General features: G+C 53.2%; 1 protein-coding gene across 1 annotated transcript in view; it reads left to right on the top strand.

Moving 5' to 3' along the window:
- Positions 1–21408, top strand: part of LOC128661762 (kinesin-like protein KIFC3) — a 344529-nt gene that overhangs the window by 147964 nt on the left and 175157 nt on the right. The window contains exons 8-12 of the mRNA XM_053715982.1: positions 5165–5362; positions 7622–7795; positions 8696–8843; positions 9107–9237; positions 20063–20174. Of these exons, the coding sequence (XP_053571957.1) occupies positions 5165–5362; positions 7622–7795; positions 8696–8843; positions 9107–9237; positions 20063–20174 (763 nt within the window). The remainder of the gene's footprint in view (positions 1–5164; positions 5363–7621; positions 7796–8695; positions 8844–9106; positions 9238–20062; positions 20175–21408) is intronic.

The following is a 21408-nucleotide window of genomic DNA, read 5'->3' on the forward strand; positions in this document are numbered from 1 at the left end:
GGCTCTGGATTGGCTGCAGTGTGTGTTCTGAGCTGTCGTTAGTTACAGGTGTATCAGCTCTGGATTGGCTGCAGTGTGTGTTCTGAGCTGTCATTATTTACAGGTGTATCGGCTCTGGATTGGCTGCAGTGTGTGTTCTGAGCTGTCATTAGTTACAGGTGTATCGGGTCTGCATTGGCTGCAGTGTGTGTTCTGAGCTGTCATTAGTTACAGGTGTATAGGGTCTGGATTGGCTGCAGTGTGTGTTCTGAGCTGTCATTAGTTACAGGTGTATCGGGTCTGGATTGGCTGCAGTGTGTGTTCTGAGCTGTCATTAGTTACAGGTGTATCGGGTCTGCATTGGCTGCAGTGTGTGTTCTGAGCTGTCGTTAGTTACAGGTGTATCGGGTCTGGATTGGCTGCAGTGTGTGTTCTGAGCTGTCGTTAGTTACAGGTGTATCAGCTCTGGATTGGCTGCAGTGTGTGTTCTGAGCTGTCATTAGTTACAGGTGTATTGGCTCTGGATTGGCTGCAGTGTGTGTTCTGAGCTGTCATTAGTTACAGGTGTATTGGCTCTGGATTGGCTGCAGTGTGTGTTCTGAGCTGTCATTAGTTACAGGTGTATCTGCTCTGGATTGGCTGCAGTGTGTGTTCTGATCTCTCATTAGTTACAGGTGTATCGGGTCTGGATTGGCTGCAGTGTGTGTTCTGAGCTGTCATTAGTTACAGGTGTATCGGGTCTGCATTGGCTGCAGTGTGTGTTCTGAGCTGTCGTTAGTTACAGGTGTATTGGCTCTGAATTGGCTGCAGTGTGTGTTCTGATCTCTCATTAGTTACAGGTGTATCGGGTCTGGATTGGCTGCAGTGTGTGTTCTGAGCTCTCGTTAGTTACAGGTGTGTCAGCTCTGGATTGGCTGCAGTGTGTGTTCTGAGCTGTCGTTAGTTACAGGTGTATCAGCTCTGGATTGGCTGCATTGTGTGTTCTGAGCTGTCGTTAGTTACAGGTGTATCGGCTCTGGATTGGCTGCATTGTGTGTTCTGATCTCTCATTAGTTACAGGTGTATCAGCTCTGGATTGGCTGCAGTGTGTGTTCTGAGCTTTCGCTAGTTACAGGTATATCGGGTCTGGATTGGCTGCAGTGTGTGTTCTGAGCTGTCGTTAGTTACAGGTATATCGGGTCTGGATTGGCTGCAGTGTGTGTTCTGAGCTGTCGTTAGTTACAGGTGTATCGGGTCTGGATTGGCTGCAGTGTGTGTTCTGAGCTGTCGTTAGTTACAGGTGTATCGGGTCTGGATTGGCTGCAGTGTGTGTTCTGAGCTGTCGTTAGTTACAGGTGTATCGGGTCTGGAATGGCTGCAGTGTGTGTTCTGAGCTGTCGTTAGTTACAGGTGTATCGGGTCTGGATTGGCTGCAGTGTGTGTTCTGAGCTGTCATTAGTTACAGGTGTATTGGCTCTGGATTGGCTGCAGTGTTTGTTCTGAGCTCTCGTTAGTTACAGGTGTATCAGCTCTGGATTGGCTGCAGTGTGTGTTCTGAGCTCCCGTTAGTTACAGGTGTATCAGCTCTGGAATGGCTGCAGTGTGTGTTCTGAGCTGTCGTTAGTTACAGGTGTATCGGCTCTGGATTGGCTGCAGTGTGTGTTCTGAGCTGTCGTTAGTTACAGGTGTATCAGCTCTGGATTGGCTGCAGTGTGTGTTCTGAGCTGTCGTTAGTTACAGGTGTATCGGGTCTGGATTGGCTGCAGTGTGTGTTCTGAGCTGTCATTAGTTACAGGTTTATCGGCTCTGGATTGGCTGCAGTGTGTGTTCTGAGCTCCCGTTAGTTACAGGTGTATCAGCTCTGGATTGGCTGCAGTGTGTGTTCTGAGCTCTCGTTAGTTACAGGTGTATCAGCTCTGGAATGGCTGCAGTGTGTGTTCTGAGCTGTCGTTAGTTACAGGTATATCGGGTCTGGATTGGCTGCAGTGTGTGTTCTGAGCTGTCGTTAGTTACAGGTATATCGGGTCTGGATTGGCTGCAGTGTGTGTTCTGAGCTGTCGTTAGTTACAGGTGTATCGGCTCTGGATTGGCTGCAGTGTGTGTTCTGAGCTGTCGTTAGTTACAGGTATATCGGGTCTGGATTGGCTGCAGTGTGTGTTCTGAGCTGTCGTTAGTTACAGGTGTATTGGCTCTGGATTGGCTGCAGTGTGTGTTCTGAGCTGTCGTTAGTTACAGGTGTATCAGCTCTGGATTGGCTGCAGTGTTTGTTCTGAGCTCTCGTTAGTTACAGGTGTATCAGCTCTGAATTGGCTGCAGTGTGTGTTCTGAGCTGTCGTTAGTTACAGGTGTATCAGCTCTGAATTGGCTGCAGTGTGTGTTTTGAGCTGTCGTTAGTTACAGGTATATCGGGTCTGGATTGGCTGCAGTGTGTGTTCTGAGCTCTCGTTAGTTACAGGTGTATCAGCTCTGGATTGGCTGCAGTGTGTGTTCTGAGCTCTCGTTAGTTACAGGTGTATCAGCTCTGGATTGGCTGCAGTGTGTGTTCTGAGCTGTCATTAGTTACAGGTGTATCAGCTCTGGATTGGCTGCAGTGTGTGTTCTGAGCTGTCGTTAGTTACAGGTGTATCGGGTCTGGATTGGCTGCAGTGTGTGTTCTGATCTCTCATTAGTTACAGGTGTATCAGCTCTGGATTGGCTGCAGTGTGTGTTCTGAGCTCTCGTTAGTTACAGGTGTATCAGCTCTGGATTGGCTGCAGTGTGTGTTCTGAGCTCTCGTTAGTTACAGGTGTATCAGCTCTGGATTGGCTGCAGTGTGTGTTCTGAGCTGTCGTTACTTACAGGTGTATCAGCTCTGGATTGGCTGCAGTGTGTGTTCTGAGCTCTCGTTAGTTACAGGTGTATCAGCTCTGGATTGGCTGCAGTGTGTGTTCTGAGCTGTCGTTAGTTACAGGTGTATGGGGTCTGGATTGGCTGCAGTGTGTGCTCTGAGCTGTCATTAGTTACAGGTGTATCGGCTCTGGATTGGCTGCAGTGTGTGTTCTGAGCTGTCATTAGTTACAGGTGTATCGGCTCTGGATTGGCTGCAGTGTGTGTTCTGAGCTTTCGTTAGTTACAGGTGTATCAGCTCTGGATTGGCTGCAGTGTGTGTTCTGAGCTGTCATTAGTTACAGGTGTATCGGGTCTGGATTGGCTGCAGTGTGTGTTCTGAGCTGTCGTTAGTTACAGGTGTATCGGGTCTGGATTGGCTGCAGTGTGTGTTCTGAGCTGTCGTTAGTTACAGGTATATTGGGTCTGGATTGGCTGCAGTGTGTGTTCTGAGCTGTCGTTAGTTACAGGTGTATCGGCTCTGGAATGGCTGCAGTGTGTGTTCTGAGCTGTCATTAGTTACAGGTGTATCAGCTCTGGATTGGCTGCAGTGTGTGTTCTGAGCTGTCGTTAGTTACAGGTGTATTGGCTCTGTATTGGCTGCAGTGTGTGTTCTGAGCTGTCGTTAGTTACAGGTATATCGGGTCTGGATTGGCTGCAGTGTGTGTTCTGAGCTGTCGTTAGTTACAGGTGTATCAGCTCTGGATTGGCTGCAGTGTGTGTTCTGAGCTGTCGTTAGTTACAGGTATATCGGGTCTGGATTGGCTGCAGTGTGTGTTCTGAGCTGTCGTTAGTTACAGGTGTATCAGCTCTGGATTGGCTGCAGTGTGTGTTCTGAGCTGTCGTTAGTTACAGGTGTATCAGCTCTGGATTGGCTGCAGTGTGTGTTCTGAGCTCCCGTTAGTTACAGGTGTATCGGCTCTGGATTGGCTGTATTGTGTGTTCTGAGCTGTCGTTAGTTACAGGTGTATCAGCTCTGGATTGGCTGCAGTGTGTGTTCTGAGCTGTCATTAGTTACAGGTGTATCAGCTCTGGATTGGCTGCAGTGTGTGTTCTGATCTCTCGTTAGTTACAGGTGTATCAGCTCTGGATTGGCTGCAGTGTTTGTTCTGAGCTCCCGTTAGTTACAGGTGTATCAGCTCTGGATTGGCTGCAGTGTGTGTTCTGAGCTGTCGTTAGTTACAGGTGTATCAGCTCTGGAATGGCTGCAGTGTGTGTTCTGATCTCTCGTTAGTTACAGGTGTATCAGCTCTGGATTGGCTGCAGTGTTTGTTCTGAGCTCCCGTTAGTTACAGGTGTATCAGCTCTGGATTGGCTGCAGTGTGTGTTCTGAGCTGTCGTTAGTTACAGGTGTATCAGCTCTGGATTGGCTGCAGTGTGTGTTCTGAGCTGTCATTAGTTACAGGTGTATCAGCTCTGGATTGGCTGCAGTGTGTGTTCTGAGCTGTCATTAGTTACAGGTGTATCAGCTCTGGATTGGCTGCAGTGTGTGTTTTGAGCTGTCGTTAGTTACAGGTGTATCAGCTCTGAATTGGCTGCAGTGTGTGTTCTGAGCTGTCGTTAGTTACAGGTGTATCAGCTCTGGATTGGCTGCAGTGTGTGTTTTGAGCTGTCGTTAGTTACAAGTGTATCAGCTCTGGATTGGCTGCAGTGTGTGTTCTGAGCTGTCATTAGTTACAGGTGTATCAGCTCTGGAATGGCTGCAGTGTGTGTTCTGAGCTGTCGTTAGTTACAGGTGTATCGGCTCTGGATTGGCTGCAGTGTGTGTTCTGAGCTGTCGTTAGTTACAGGTGTATCGGCTCTGGATTGGCTGCAGTGTGTGTTCTGAGCTGTCATTAGTTACAGGTGTATCAGCTCTGGATTGGCTGCAGTGTGTGTTCTGAGCTGTCATTAGTTACAGGTGTATCGGCTCTGGATTGGCTGCAGTGTGTGTTCTGAGCTGTCATTAGTTACAGGTGTATCAGCTCTGGATTGGCTGCAGTGTGTGTTCTGAGCTGTCATTAGTTACAGGTGTATCGGCTCTGGATTGGCTGCAGTGTGTGTTCTGAGCTGTCATTAGTTACAGGTGTATCGGCTCTGGATTGGCTGCAGTGTGTGTTCTGAGCTGTCATTAGTTACAGGTGTATCGGCTCTGGATTGGCTGCAGTGTGTGTTCTGAGCTGTCGTTAGTTACAGGTGTATCGGCTCTGGATTGGCTGCAGTGTGTGTTCTGAGCTCTCGTTAGTTACAGGTGTATCGGGTCTGGATTGGCTGCAGTGTGTGTTCTGAGCTCTCGTTAGTTACAGGTGTATCAGCTCTGGATTGGCTGCAATTGGTGTTGTCTTTTCATAATTTTTCACAGGAGAATGATGACCTGCGCACCAAAGTGCAACATCTGGAGATGACTCTGCAGCAAAAGGTGGAGCAGCTTGTTCATGTAAAGGGGCAGGTGGAGAACATAACATGGCGCAAGGAAGTGGAAATAAGTCAGCTGGATGAGAGGATCCAGAGACTGCAGCTGTCACTGGAAAATGAGAGGAAAAAACCAGCAGATATACAGGTGACAGCAAATCACATGGCTGCAGCAACATGGAGTGGCCAAGTCTATGGGTGACAGGGAGAGAGGGGTCAAGTTTATAGGTGAAAGGGAGAAGGCAGCCAAGGCTATGGGTAAAAGGGAGAGGGTGGAAAGGCTATGTGCGATAGGGAAGGGGTCAAGGCTAAGTGCTACAGGGAGAGAGGAGGGTCAAGGCTATGTGTGAAAGGGAGAGGGCACTAAGGCTAAGGGGGATCAGAGAGTAGGGTGCTAAGGCTATAGCGAGCAAAGCACTAACGATATGAGGAGCAGGGCGCTAAGGATATGGGGGTCAGAGAGTAGGGTGCTAAGGCTAAGGGGGGGTGGTCATAGAGTAGGGTGCTAAAGCTATAGGGAACAGGGTACTAAGGCTGTGGGGGCAGAGAGTAGGTTGTCAGGACTACTGAGAGTTGGACTAGGACACTAAGGCTACTGGTGACAGGGAGCAGGGCATTAAGGCTACTGGTGACAGGGAGCAGGGCATTAAGGCTACTGGTGACAGGGAGCAGGGCACTAAGGCTACTGATGACATGGAGCAGGACACTAAGGCTACTGATGACAGGGAGTAGGTCACTAAGGCTACTGATGATCACAGGGAGCAGGACACTAAGGCTACTGATGACATGGAGCAGGACACTAAGGCTACTGATGACAGGGAGCATGGCACTAAGGCTACTGATGACAGGGAATAGGTCACTAAGGCTACTGATGATCACAGGGAGCAGGACACTAAGGCTACTGATGACATGGAGCAGGACACTAAGGCTACTGATGAGAGGGAGCATGGCACTAAGGCTACTGATGACAGGGAATAGGTCACTAAGGCTACTGATGACAGGGAGCAGGGCACTAAGGCTACTGATGACAGGAAGCAGGGCACTAAGGCTACTGGTGACAGGGAGCAGGTCACTAAGGCTACTGATGACAGGGAATACTGCACTAAGGCTACTGGTGACAGGGAGCAAGGCACTAAGGCTACTGGTGACAGGGAGCAGGGTACTAAGGCTACTGGTGACAGGGAGCAGGGCACTAAGGCTACTGGTGACAGGGAGCAGGGCACTAAGGCTACTGGTGACAGGGAGCAGGGCACTAAGGCTACTGGTGACAGGAAGCAGGGCACTAAGGCTATTGGTGACAGGGAGCAGGGCACTAAGGCTACTGGTGACAGGGAGCAGGGCACTAAGGCTATTGGTGACAGGGAGCAGGACACTAAGGCTACTGATGACAGGGAGCAGGGCACTAAGGCTACTGATGACAGGGAGCAGGGCACTAAGGCTACTGATGACAGGGAGCAGGGCACTAAGGCTATTGGTGACAGGGAGCAGGACACTAAGGCTACTGATGACAGGGAGCAGGGCACTAAGGCTACTGATGACAGGGAGCAGGGCACTAAGGCTACTGATGACATGGAGCAGGACACTAAGGCTACTGGTGACAGGGAGCAGGACACTAAGGCTACTGATGACATGGAGCAGGTCACTAAGGCTACTGATGACAGGGAGCAGAGCACTAAGGCTACTGGTGACAGGGAGCAGGGCACTAAGGCTACTGGTGACAGGGAGCAGGGCACTAAGGCTACTGGTGACAGGGAGCAGGGCACTAAGGCTACTGGTGACAGGGAGCAGGGCACTAAGGCTACTGATGATAGGGAGCAGGGCACTAAGGCTACTGATGACAGGGAGCAGGGCACTAAGGCTACTGATGACAGGGAGCAGGGCACTAAGGCTACTGATGACAGGGAGCAGGGCACTAAGGCTACTGATGACATGGAGCAGGACACTAAGGTTACTGATGACATGGAGCAGGACACTAAGGCTACTGATGACAGGGAGCAGGTCACTAAGGCTACTGGTGACAAGGAGCAGAACACTAAGGCTACTGGTGACAGGGAGCAGGGCACTAAGGCTACTGGTGACAGGGAGCAGGGCACTAAGGCTACTGGTGACAGGGAGCAGGGCACTAAGGCTACTGGTGACAGGGAGCAGGGCACTAAAGCTACTGGTGACAGGGAGCAGGGCACTAAGGCTACTGGTGAATGGGAGGAGGGCACTAAGGCTAATAATGACAGGGATTAAGCCACTAAGGCTACTGATGAAAGGGAGCAGGGCACTAAGGCTACTGGTGACAGGGAGCAGGGCACTAAGGTTACTGATGACAGGGATGCTGGTGACAATGAATGTGTTGCATGGCTACAGGCGCTGAGTGGATTTCTGTATTATTTATGTCACTCTTTGGTTATTACAGTATGTGACTAAGACATTAGAGGTTGAATCTCCAGCAGTGCTGAAGTCTCTGGCAGAGGCTGAGGAAAGGAACCAACATCTTATGGCTCAGATATTCTGCCAGGGAGAGCGGTGCCAAAGACTTGAGGAACAACTGCAGGGATCAGAGAACCTAACATCCAGCCTCAGGCTTAAGGTAAGGGGATAGTTTCCTCACTGAGAATGCCGGCTGCCCTGAAGCTTAGATTCTGAGCAATCCTTGGACAACTTAGGAATTTTAATTCAGGGGAATTTGGGACGGGGAGTTGCCAGTGCCATATTCCATTAGGAAAACTTTCAGCTGCCTAGGGGTGCCTTAAAAAGAGGAACATTTGCCTAGCTACTAATAAAACGAGTATCCCAGTCCCCATCATCTTACATTGTGTGCAGGCCAATTATTTTGTTACTGAGTAAAACCAATCAGAAGCTGTACAAGTATATTTATAACAGAAGTGCCTCACTCTAAACCCTTAGCAGCAAACATAGCAAGAGTTAAGGATTCAGCCCCTGCAATTGCACCCATGTGACATTAGCTCATACAGAGAAGATTCCCAAATCCAGGTCAGTCTGTGGCTCTCAAGGACTGGAGTTGCCCCTATGACACTTAGGGGCTGATTTATCAATGTCCGCCAGATATCGCTTAATGCCGACAGCATACGCTGTTGCCATTTAACATTGCACAAGCAGTTCTGGTGAACTGCTGCCCCCTGCAGATTCAAATCGGCCGCTAGCAGGGGTGTCAATAAACCCGATCATACACTAATCGGGCGGATTGATGTCCGTAGCCTCAGTGGAGGCGTATGAGTTAAGGAGCAGCGGTCTTAAGAACGCTGCTTCTTAACTCCCGTTTCCGGCGAGCCTGAAGGCTCGCACCTAAACAGATGTATTTGGCCCAATTCGGGCCATAATAAATCGGCCCCATAGAATGTTCCCAGTGAGAGATGATTAGCAAGAGTATTGATGCTAGTTGGTATGTCACTGAGATAGCTCAGGGGTATCAGAGACCATGAGGAACAGAGTTATATCAGGTATTTCAGTTACCTGTCTTTGCATTCAGATTTCAGCTTATGAGTCAGAGATTGCCCTGCTGAGGGATGCGCTGATGCAGGAGATTCACCAGCTGGAGGCGCAGAAGGAGGAGGCTATAAAGGAGGCGTCAGAAAGCTCTGAGCAGCATCTGGAGCACCTGCGGGACCAGCTGTCTGGTGAGCTGAGGGTATCTTATTATTACCCTATATAAGTCGCTAATAAATTGTGCCCCACTGAGCATTTATAGTAGAAAGCCAATGAGATCTCACTGTCTGGCAACTAGTGATTTCAGGAGGTTCCCGTGCCGCACATAGCAAGTCCACTGGAGCAGTTAAAATCTCCCTTTTAACTTCCAGTGAGCCATTGGCTTGTACACCACTCAGGCTCATTTCTGCCTCTGCTATTGTGTATCATTCAGTGTTTTGTTTTTTTCCCCTAGGAGTACAAACTCGTTTGGCCTCTTTACAGCCTGTTTTAAAGAACATGAAAACCAACTATAACAGTTTGAGGAGCCAAGTGAAAAATTTCTCACAATTCTACGAAGCATCTATTCGAGAAGCCAGAAAACAGGTAAGGAACCAGAGGTCAGAGGAGCGGCACAGAGGGGGCCAGTGGTATGGTCAGTTAAGGGAAGCATTGAGGGCTTGTGGTAAGACAGAGAAGACCTGTTGTGAGACCAGGTGAGTGGTGCTGAGTGGACTTTTGTAGAGACCAGGTGAGGGAAAAATAGGGGCCCTTAGGTGAGACCAGGTAAAGGAAGCAGATGGTACCTGTGGTGAGACCAGGTGAAGGGCAAAAAGGGGGGGAGATTTGTATTAAGACCAGGTGAGGAAAGCAGAAAGGACTTGTGGTAAGACCAGGTGACGAGCGCAGAGGGGACTTTGTGGTAAGACCAGGTGAAGGGTGCAAAGGGGACCTGTGGTGAGACCAGGCGAAGGGCACAGTGGGGACCTGTGGTAAGAACAGATGAGGGAAACAGAGGGTACATCTGGGGAGACCAGTTGAAGAGCACAGAGGGGACCTGTGGTGAGACCAGGTGAAGGGCACAGAGGGGACCTGTGGTAAGAACAGATGAGGGAAACAGAGGGGACCTGTGGGGAGACCAGGTGAAGGGCACAGAGGGGACATGTGGTAAGAGAAGATGAGGGAAACAGAGGGGACCTGTGGGGAGACCAGGTGAAGAGCGCAGAGGGGACTTGTGGTGAGACCAGGTGAAGGGCACAGAGGGGACTTGTGGTGAGACCAGGTGAGGGAAGCAGAGGTGACTTGTAGTAAGAGCAGGTGAAGAGCGCAGAGGGGACTTGTGATGAGACCAGGTGAAGAGCACAGAGGGGACTTGTGGTGAGACCAGGTGAAGGGCACAGAGGGGACTTGTGGTAAGACCAGGTGAGGGAAGCAGAGGTGACTTGTAGTAAGAGCAGGTGAAGAGCGCAGAGGGGACTTGTGGTGAGACCAGGTGAAGAGCACAAAGGGGACCTGTGGTGAGACCAGGTGAAGGGCACAGAGGGGACCTGTGGTGAGAGCAGGTGAAGGGCACAGAGAGTACCTGTGGTGAGACCAGGTGAAGGGCACAGAGGGGGCCTGTGGTGAGACCAAGTGAGGGGACCTGTGGTGAGACCAAGTCAAGAGCTCTGAGGGGACAGAGGGGACCTGTGGTGAGACCAGATGAGGGGGACAGAGGGGACCTGTGGTGAGACCAGGTGCGGGAAGCAGAGGGGACTTGTGGTGAGACCAGGTGAAGAGCGCAGAGGGAACTTGTGGTGAGACCAGGTGAGGGACACAGAGGGGACCTGTGGTGAGACCAGGTGAGGGGCACAGAGGGGACTTGTGGTGAGACCAGGTGAGGGGCACAGAGGGGACCTGTGGTGAGACCAGGTGAGGGGCACAGAGGGGACCTGTGGTGGGACCAGGTGAGGGGCACAGAGGGGACCTGTGGTGAGACTAGGTGAGGGGCACATAGGTGACTTGTGGTGAGACTAGGTGAGGAGCGCAGAGGGGACCTGTGGTGAGACCAAGTGAGGGGACCTGTGGTGAGACTAGGTGAGGAGCGCAGAGGGAACCTGTGGTGAGACCAGGTGAGGAGCGCAGAGGGGACCTGTGGTGAGACCAGGTGAAGGGCACAGAGAGTACCTGTGGTGGGACCAGGTGAAGGGCACAGAGGGGACCTGTGGTGAGACCAGGTGAAGGGCACAGAGGGGACCTGTGGTGAGACCAGGTGAGGAGCGCAAAGGGGACCTGTGGTGAGACCAAGTGAGGGGACCTGTGGTGAGACCAAGTGAGGGGACCTGTGGTGAGACTAGGTGAGGAGCGCAGAGGGAACCTGTGGTGAGACCAGGTGAGGAGCGCAGAGGGGACCTGTGGTGAGACCAGGTGAAGGGCACAGAGAGTACCTGTGGTGGGACCAGGTGAAGGGCACAGAGGGGACCTGTGGTGAGACCAGGTGAAGGGCACAGAGAGTACCTGTGGTGAGACCAAGTGAAGAGCACGAGGGGGCCTGTGGTGAGACCAAGTGAGGGGACCTGTGGTGAGACCAAGTGAAGAGCTCAGAGGGGACAGAGGGGACCTGTGGTGAGACCAGGTGCGGGAAGCAGAGGGGACTTGTGGTGAGACCAGGTGAGGGGCACAGAGGGGACCTGTGGTGAGACCAGGTGAGGGGCACAGAGGGGACCTGTGGTGAGACTAGGTGAGGGACACATAGGTGACTTGTGGTGAGACTAGGTGAGGAGCACAGAGGGGACCTGTGGTGAGACCAAGTGAGGGGACTTGTGGTGAGACCAGGTGAAGAGCACAGAGGGGACTTGTGGTGAGACCAGGTGAAGGGCACAGAGGGGACTTGTGGTAAGACCAGGTGAGGGAAGCAGAGGTGACTTGTAGTAAGAGCAGGTGAAGAGCGCAGAGGGGACTTGTGGTGAGACCAGGTGAAGAGCACAAAGGGGACCTGTGGTGAGACCAGGTGAAGGGCACAGAGGGGACCTGTGGTGAGAGCAGGTGAAGGGCACAGAGAGTACCTGTGGTGAGACCAGGTGAAGGGCACAGAGGGGGCCTGTGGTGAGACCAAGTGAGGGGACCTGTGGTGAGACCAAGTCAAGAGCTCTGAGGGGACAGAAGGGACCTGTGGTGAGACCAGATGAGGGGGACAGAGGGGACCTGTGGTGAGACCAGGTGCGGGAAGCAGAGGGGACTTGTGGTGAGACCAGGTGAAGAGCGCAGAGGGAACTTGTGGTGAGACCAGGTGAGGGGCACAGAGGGGACCTGTGGTGAGACCAGGTGAGGGGCACAGAGGGGACTTGTGGTGAGACCAGGTGAGGGGCACAGAGGGGACCTGTGGTGAGACCAGGTGAGGGGCACAGAGGGGACCTGTGGTGGGACCAGGTGAGGGGCACAGAGGGGACCTGTGGTGAGACTAGGTGAGGGGCACATAGGTGACTTGTGGTGAGACTAGGTGAGGAGCGCAGAGGGGACCTGTGGTGAGACCAAGTGAGGGGACCTGTGGTGAGACCAAGTGAGGGGACCTGTGGTGAGACTAGGTGAGGAGCGCAGAGGGAACCTGTGGTGAGACCAGGTGAGGAGCGCAGAGGGGACCTGTGGTGAGACCAGGTGAAGGGCACAGAGAGTACCTGTGGTGGGACCAGGTGAAGGGCACAGAGGGGACCTGTGGTGAGACCAGGTGAAGGGCACAGAGGGGACCTGTGGTGAGACCAGGTGAGGAGCGCAAAGGGGACCTGTGGTGAGACCAAGTGAGGGGACCTGTGGTGAGACCAAGTGAGGGGACCTGTGGTGAGACTAGGTGAGGAGCGCAGAGGGAACCTGTGGTGAGACCAGGTGAGGAGCGCAGAGGGGACCTGTGGTGAGACCAGGTGAAGGGCACAGAGAGTACCTGTGGTGGGACCAGGTGAAGGGCACAGAGGGGACCTGTGGTGAGACCAGGTGAAGGGCACAGAGAGTACCTGTGGTGAGACCAAGTGAAGTGCACGAGGGGGCCTGTGGTGAGACCAAGTGAGGGGACCTGTGGTGAGACCAAGTGAAGAGCTCAGAGGGGACAGAGGGGACCTGTGGTGAGACCAGGTGCGGGAAGCAGAGGGGACTTGTGGTGAGACCAGGTGAGGGGCACAGAGGGGACCTGTGGTGAGACTAGGTGAGGGACACATAGGTGACTTGTGGTGAGACTAGGTGAGGAGCACAGAGGGGACCTGTGGTGAGACCAAGTGAGGGGACCTGTGGTGAGACTAGGTGAGGAGCGCAGAAGGGACCTGTGGTGAGACCAGGTGAAGAGCTCAGAGAAGACAGAGGGGACCTGTGGTGAGACCAGGTGCGGGAAGCAGAGGGGACTTGTGGTGAGACCAGGTGAAGAATGCAGAGGGAACTTGTGGTGAGACCAGGTGAGGGGCACAGAGGGGACCTGTGGTGAGACCAGGTGAGGGGCACAGAGGGGACCTGTGGTGAGACCAAGTGAGGGGACCTGTGGTGAGACCAAGTGAAGAGCACAGAGGGGACCTGTGGTGAGACCAGGTGAGGGGCACAGAGGGGACCTGTGGTGAGACTAGGTGAGGGGCACAGAGGGGACCTGTGGTGAGACCAGGTGAGGGGCACAGAGGGGACCTGTGGTGAGACCAGGTGAGGGGCACAGAGAGGCCCTGTGGTGAGACTAGGTGAGGAGCGCAGAGGGGATCTGTGGTGAGACCAGGTGAAGGGCACAGAGGGGGCCTGTGGTGAGACCAGGTGATGGGCACAGAGGGGACTTGTGGTGAGACCGGGTGAGGGGCACAGAGGGGACCTGTGGTGAGACTAGGTGAGGGGCACAGAGGGGAACTGTGGTGAGACTAGGTGAGGGGCACATAGGTGACTTGTGGTGAGACCAGGTGAGGGGCACAGAGGGGACTTGTGGTGAGACCAGGTGAAGAGCACAGAGGGGACCTGTGATGAGACCAAGTGAGGGAAACAGAGGGGACCTGTGGTGAGACCAGGTGAAGAGCGCAGAGGTGACTTGTGGTGAGACTAGGTGAGGGGCACAGAGGGGACCTGTGGTGAAAATAGGTGAGGAGCGCAGAGGGGACCTGTTGTGAGACCAGGTGAGGGGCACAGAGGGGACCTGTTGTGAAACCAGGTGAGGGGCACAGAGGGGACCTGTAGTAAGACCAGGTGAGGGAAGCAGAGGGGACTTGTGGTGAGACCAGGTGAAGAGCGCAGAGGGGACTTGTGGTGAGACCAGGTGAGGGGCACATAGGTAACTTGTGGTGAGACTAGGTGAGGGGCACATAGGTGACCTGTGGTGAGACCAGGTGAGGGGCACATAGGTGACCTGTGGTGAGACCAGGTGAGGGGCACATAGGTGACTTGTGGTGAGACTAGGTGAGGGGCACAGAGGGGACCTGTGGTGAGACCAGGTGAAGGTCACAGAGGGGGCCTGTGGTGAGACCAGGTGAGGGGCTCAGAGGGGGCCTGTGGTGAGACCAGGTGAGGGGCACAGAGGGGGCCTGTGGTGAGACCAGGTGAGGGGCACAGAGGGGGCCTGTGGTGAGACCAGGTGAGGGGTACAGAGGGGACTTGTGGTGAGACCAGGTGAGGGAAACAGAGGGGACATGTGGTGAGACCAGGTGAAGAGCGCAGAGGGGACCTGTGGTGAGACCAGGTGAAGAGCGCAGAGGGGACTTGTGGTGAGACCAGGTGAAGAGCGCAGAGGAGACCTGTGGTGAGACCAAGTGAGGGAAACAGAGGGGACCTGTGGTGAGACCAGGTGAAGAGCGCAGAGGGGACTTGTGGTGAGACCAGGTGAAGAGCGCAGAGGGGACCTGTGGTGAGACCAAGTGAGGGAAACAGAGGGGACCTGTGGTGAGACCAGGTGAAGAGCGCAGCGGGGACTTGTGGTGAGACCAGGTGAAGAGTGCAGAGGGGACCTCTGGTGAGACCAGGTGAAGAGCGCAGAGGGGACCTGTGGTGAGACCAGGTGAAGAGTGCAGAGGGGACTTGTGGTGAGACCAGGTGAAGAGCGCAGAGGGGACCTGTGGTGAGACTAGGTGAAGAGCGCAGAGGGGACCTGTGGTGAGACCAAGTGAGGGAAACAGAGGGGACCTGTGGTGAGACCAGGTGAAGAGCGCAGCGGGGACTTGTGGTGAGACTAGGTGAAGAGCGCAGAGGGGACCTGTGGTGAGACCAAGTGAGGGAAACAGAGGGGACCTGTGGTGAGACCAGGTGAAGAGCACAGAGGGGACTTGTGGTGAGACCAGATGAAGAGCGCAGCGGGGACTTGTGGTGAGACTAGGTGAAGAGCACAGAGGGGACCTGTGGTGAGACTAGGTGAAGAGCGCAGAGGGGACTTGTGAGGAGACCAAGTGAGGGAAATAGAGGGGACCTGTGGTGAGACCAGGTGAAGAGCGCAGAGGGGACCTGTGGTGAGACCAGGTGAAGAGCGCAGAGGGGACTTGTGGTGAGACTAGGTGAAGAGCGCAGAGGGGACTTGTGGTGAGACTAGGTGAAGAGCACAGAGGGGACCTGTGGTGAGACCAGGTGAAGAGCGCAGAGCGGACTTGTGGTGAGACCAAGTGAGGGAAACAGAGGGGACCTGTGGTGAGACCAAGTGAGGGAAACAGAGGGGACCTGTGGTGAGACCAGGTGAGGGAAACAGAGGGGACCTGTGGTGAGACCAGGTGAAGAGCGCAGCGGGGACTTGTGGTGAGACTAGGTGAAGAGCGCAGAGGAGACTTGTGGTGAGACCAGGTGAAGAGCGCAGAGGGGACCTGTGGTGAGACCAAGTGAGGGAAACAGAGGGGACCTGTGGTGAGACCAGGTGAAGAGCGCAGCGGGGACTTGTGGTGAGACTAGGTGAAGAGTGCAGAGGGGACCTGTGGTGAGACCAGGTGAAGAGCGCAGAGGGGACCTGTGGTGAGACCAAGTGAGGGAAACAGAGGGGACCTGTGGTGAGACCAGGTGAAGAGCGCAGCGGGGACTTGTGGTGAGACTAGGTGAAGAGCGCAGAGGGGACCTGTGGTGAGACCAAGTGAGGGAAACAGAGGGGACCTGTGGTGAGACCAGGTGAGGGGCACAGAGAGGCCCTGTGGTGAGACTAGGTGAGGAGCGCAGAGGGGACCTGTGGTGAGACCAAGTGAGGGAAACAGAGGGGACCTGTGGTGAGACCAGGTGAGGGGCACAGAGGGGACTTGTGGTGAGACCAGGTGAAGAGCGCAGAGGGGACTTGTGGTGAGACCAAGTGAGGGAAACAGAGGGGACCTGTGGTGAGACCAAGTGAGGGAAACAGAGGGGACCTGTGGTGAGACCAGGTGAGGGAAACAGAGGGGACCTGTGGTGAGACCCGGTGAAGAGCGCAGCGGGGACTTGTGGTGAGACTAGGTGAAGAGCGCAGAGGAGACTTGTGGTGAGACCAGGTGAAGAGCGCAGAGGGGACCTGTGGTGAGACCAAGTGAGGGAAACAGAGGGGACCTGTGGTGAGACCAGGTGAAGAGCGCAGCGGGGACTTGTGGTGAGACTAGGTGAAGAGTGCAGAGGGGACCTGTGGTGAGACCAGGTGAAGAGCGCAGAGGGGACCTGTGGTGAGACCAAGTGAGGGAAACAGAGGGGACCTGTGGTGAGACCAGGTGAAGAGCGCAGCGGGGACTTGTGGTGAGACTAGGTGAAGAGCGCAGAGGGGACCTGTGGTGAGACCAAGTGAGGGAAACAGAGGGGACCTGTGGTGAGACCAGGTGAGGGGCACAGAGAGGCCCTGTGGTGAGACTAGGTGAGGAGCGCAGAGGGGATCTGTGGTGAGACCAGGTGAGGGGCACAGAGGGGACCTGTGGTGAGACCAGGTGAGGGGCACAGAGGGGACCTGTGGTGAGACCAGGTGAGGGGCACAGAGGGGACCTGTGGTGAGACTAGGTGAGGGAAACAGAGGGGACCTGTGGTGAGACCAGGTGAAGAGCGCAGCAGGGACTTGTGGTGAGACTAGGTGAAGAGCGCAGAGGGGACCTGTGGTGAGACCAAGTGAGGGAAACAGAGGGGACCTGTGGTGAGACGAGGTGAAGAGCGCAGAGGGGACCTGTGGTGAGACTAGGTGAAGAGCGTAGAGGGGACTTGTGGTGAGACCAGGTGAAGAGCGCAGAGCGGACTTGTGGTGAGACCAAGTGAGGGAAACAGAGGGGACCTGTGGTGAGACCAGGTGAAGAGCGCAGAAGGGACCTGTGGTGAGACCAGGTGAAGAGCGCAGAGGGGACTTGTGGTGAGACTAGGTGAAGAGCGCAGAGGGGACTTGTGGTGAGACTAGGTGAAGAGCGCAAAGGGGACCTGTGGTGAGACCAGGTGAAGAGCGCAGAGCGGACTTGTGGTGAGACCAAGTGAGGGAAACAGAGGGGACCTGTGGTGAGACCAGGTGAAGAGCGCAGAGGGGACTTGTGGTGAGACCAGGTGAAGAGCGCAGAGGGGACTTGTGGTGAGACTAGGTGAAGAGCGCAGAGGGGACCTGTGGTGAGACCAGGTGAAGAGCGCAGAGGGGACTTGTGGTGAGACTAGGTGAAGAGCGCAGAGGGGACTTGTGGTGAGACTAGGTGAAGAGCGCAGAGGGGACCTGTGGTGAGACCAGGTGAAGAGTGCAGAGGGGACTTGTGGTGAGACCAGGTGAAGAGTGCAGAGGGGACTTGTGGTGAGACCAAGTGAGGGAAACAGATGGGACCTGTGGTGAGACCAAGTGAGGGAAACAGAGGGGACTTGTGGTGAGACCAGGTGAAGAGCGCAGAGGGGACCTGTGGTGAGACCAAGTGAGGGAAACAGAGGGGACCTGTGGTGAGACCAAGTGAGGGAAACAGAGGGGACTTGTGGTGAGACCAGGTGAAGAGCGCGAGCGGACTTGTGGTGAGACTAGGTGAAGAACGCAGAGGGGACCTTTGGTGAGACCAAGTGAGGGAAACAGAGGGGACCTGTGGTGAGACCAGGTGAAGAGCGCAGAGGGGACTTGTGGTGAGACCAGGTGAAGAGCGCAGAGGGGACCTGTGGTGAGACCAGGTGAAGAGTGCAGAGGGGACTTGTGGTGAGACCAGGTGAAGAGCGCAGAGGGGACCTGTGGTGAGACCAGGTGAAGAGTGCAGAGGGGACTTGTGGTGAGACCAGGTGAAGAGCGCAGAGGGGACCTGTGGTGAGACCAGGTGAGGGAAACAGAGGGGACCTGTGGTGAGACCAAGTGAGGGAAACAGAGGGGACCTGTGGTGAGACCAAGTGAGGGAAACAGAGGGGACCTGTGGTGAGACCAAGTGAGGGAAACAGAGGGGACCTGTGGTGAGACCAAGTGAGGGAAACAGAGGGGACCTGTGGTGAGACCAAGTGAGGGAAACAGAGGGGACCTGTGGTGAGACCAAATGAGGGAAACAGAGGGGACCTGTGGTGAGACCAAGTGAGGGAAACAGAGGGGACCTGTGGTGAGACCAAGTGAGGGAAACAGAGGGGACCTGTGGTGAGACCAAGTGAGGGAAACAGAGGGGACTTGTGGTGAGACCAGGTGAAGAGCGCGAGCGGACTTGTGGTGAGACTAGGTGAAGAACGCAGAGGGGACCTTTGGTGAGACCAAGTGAGGGAAACAGAGGGGACCTGTGGTGAGACCAGGTGAAGAGCACAGAGGGGACTTGTGGTGAGACCAGGTGAAGAGCGCAGAGGGGACCTGTGGTGAGACCAGGTGAAGAGTGCAGAGGGGACTTGTGGTGAGACCAGGTGAAGAGCGCAGAGGGGACCTGTGGTGAGACCAGGTGAAGAGTGCAGAGGGGACTTGTGGTGAGACCAGGTGAAGAGCGCAGAGGGGACCTGTGGTGAGACCAGGTGAGGGAAACAGAGGGAACCTGTGGTGAGACCAAGTGAGGGAATCAGAGGGGACCTGTGGTGAGACCAAGTGAGGGAAACAGAGGGGACCTGTGGTGAGACCAAGTGAGGGAAACAGAGGGGACCTGTGGTGAGACCAAGTGAGGGAAACAGAGGGGACCTGTGGTGAGACCAAGTGAGGGAAACAGAGGGGACCTGTGGTGAGACCAAGTGAGGGAAACAGAGGGGACCTGTGGTGAGACCAAGTGAGGGAAACAGAGGGGACCTGTGGTGAGACCAAGTGAGGGAAACAGAGGGGACCTGTGGTGAGACCAAGTGAGGGAAACAGAGGGGACCTGTGGTGAGACCAAGTGAGGGAAACAGAGGGGACTTGTGGTGAGACCAGGTGAAGAGCGCGAGCGGACTTGTGGTGAGACTAGGTGAAGAACGCAGAGGGGACCTTTGGTGAGACCAAGTGAGGGAAACAGAGGGGACCTGTGGTGAGACCAGGTGAGGGAAACAGAGGGGACTTGTGGTGAGACCAAGTGAGGAAACAGAGGGGACTTGTGGTGAGACCAGGTGAGGGAAACAGAGGGGACCTGTGGTGAGACCAAGTGAGGGAAACAGAGGGGACCTGTGGTGAGACCAAGTGAGGGAAACAGAGGGGACCTGTGGTGAGACCAGGTGAAGAGTGCAGAGGGGACCTGTGGTGAGACCAGGTGAAGAGCACAGAGGGGGCCTGTGGTGAGACCAGGTGAAGAGCACAGAGGGGGCCTGTGGTGAGACCAAGTGAGGGGGCCTGTGGTGAGACCAGGTGAAGAGCACAGAGGGGGCCTGTGGTGAGACCAAGTGAGGGGACCTGTGGTGAGACCAAGTGAGGGAAACAGAGGGGACTTGTGGTGAGACCAGGTATTTTATACTTATAAGTACGAATTGATTTCTGCACATCCTGTGCATATTTAATATGATTTATTCCTGTGTAATTTAAATACAAATTTTACGTTTTTTATAAAATATGATTTTTGATGAAGAATTTTGTTACGATTTTTATTGCACCTTAATCCAATTTTCCCTGTTTATTTTTGTGTGACTGGCTAGATTATTAATTTTGTGGGATTCTTAAAATTATGGTTTTAATTGTGGACTTTTGTAATGTATGTATGTATATCCTTCCCTATACAAAAATGCAGTATACGCACCTTAGATCATTCCACCAGGAAATTAGTACCGATAAGCATTCTTAATTAATCTCACCAGCCCAGAGGCCTTTAGATTATAGTGTTAGCATAACGTACTATAAGGGGTGTCAGAAGTGGGATACTATTTGTGATCCTCGTGCACATCACATTTATTACTGTGCAATTTACATACAAATTTTATGTCTTTTTTTAAATAAGATTTTTGGTGAAGAATTTTGTTTTGATTTTTTTTATGCACCTTAACAATACAATTGTTTAGTGAATGGTTCAATTATTTGTTTTGTATGATTTTTAAAATATAACATTTATTGTGCACTTTTGTAATGTCTGTATCTCCTCCCCATAGGAAAATGCAGTATACGCCCCTTAGCGAGACATCCGGTTTATGAGGCTGGCCCAGTGAGTGTGAGTTTTGTGTCTTACAGATCTGCAGTGCAGTGAACAATGTTTCTGAATCTAACCGTGATCTCCTAGAGAAATATCAGAGGGAGCTTCAGCTGCGCAAAAGATATCACAACCAGCTGGTAGAACTCAAGGGTAAGTGAACCTCTAGGACTGAGGCTGATCTCTAACTGTACTCCTCACATTGTGTCCCTGGTTCTCTACAATCAGATACATCACACGAGCTGGTTGGCATGGTGCTACCTGATGTTAAGTGCGCTACCCGGTGCTGCCTGATGTTAAGTGCACTACCCGGTGCTGTGATATGGGAGCAGTGCGCTACCCGGTGCTGTGATATGGGAGCAGTGCGCTACCCGGTGCTGTGATATGGGAGCAGTGCTCTACCAGGTGCTGTGATATGGGAGCAGTGCTCTACCCGGTGCTTTGATATGGGAGCAGTATATATATGTGTATCTCTCTAAGTACATATACACACATATAAAGACAAATACTTCTGTACACACACAAATTATATATATATATATATATATATATATATAAAACAATGTTAGTAGGTATAGTATATTGCACTTCAACAAATATATTCTCCCAATAAGGGGTAAAAAACCCTTCTCTCAGAAAGTCTTTTCACAGTCCCACCAACAAAGTAAGAGTGATGCAGCTAGAGTCAAAATCACTATGAAATCCCAGTTAAATCAACACACATACCCATGGAAATAGCGATGCACATAGGTCAATAGAGCAGTAATACACTAGCGGTAGTGCTATTTCTAAGTGGACATATGCCCACTCACCGCTTCCGTGTCACCGTAAGATCTGTGCCTCTTGCTCCATGATACAGTTTCCAAGCTCAGTGTAAAGTTCTGCTGGGCTCAGCGTATATACCGCTGCTAACGTAACAGTGAAATCATAGATCCGTTGATCCGATAATGTGATCTGTATTGACCAATCACCTCCTTGTTATTTAGGTGCTGTCATGTAAATGCTGCAGGGAAAAGAACGCTCCTTCAGGGAGATAGGACTGACGAGCTCCCTCCAACCCAGGATCCTGGTCAATAATCAGAAATTCAAAAACAATGATCCAGAGGCCAAGTTAAAAGTAAAAACAGTCTTTATTAGAGTTCCATAAGCTGATATGTTCCGGTAAATCACCGTAATCATAGCTAAATGGGTACAGATGTGCTAGTTAGTTATTAACCAATGAGATTTTTGTTGGCTTTTAAATAGACAGCACATCTGTACCCATTTAGCTATGATTACGGTGATTTACCGGAACATGTCAGCTTCAGTACACTGTGTATGCTGGACCCCCATGGGTTATTTTTTATCCTTATGGAACTCTAATAAAGACTGTTTTTACTTTTAACTT

Source organism: Bombina bombina, chromosome 5, assembly GCF_027579735.1.
Source record: "Bombina bombina isolate aBomBom1 chromosome 5, aBomBom1.pri, whole genome shotgun sequence".
Taxonomy (NCBI): domain Eukaryota; kingdom Metazoa; phylum Chordata; class Amphibia; order Anura; family Bombinatoridae; genus Bombina; species Bombina bombina.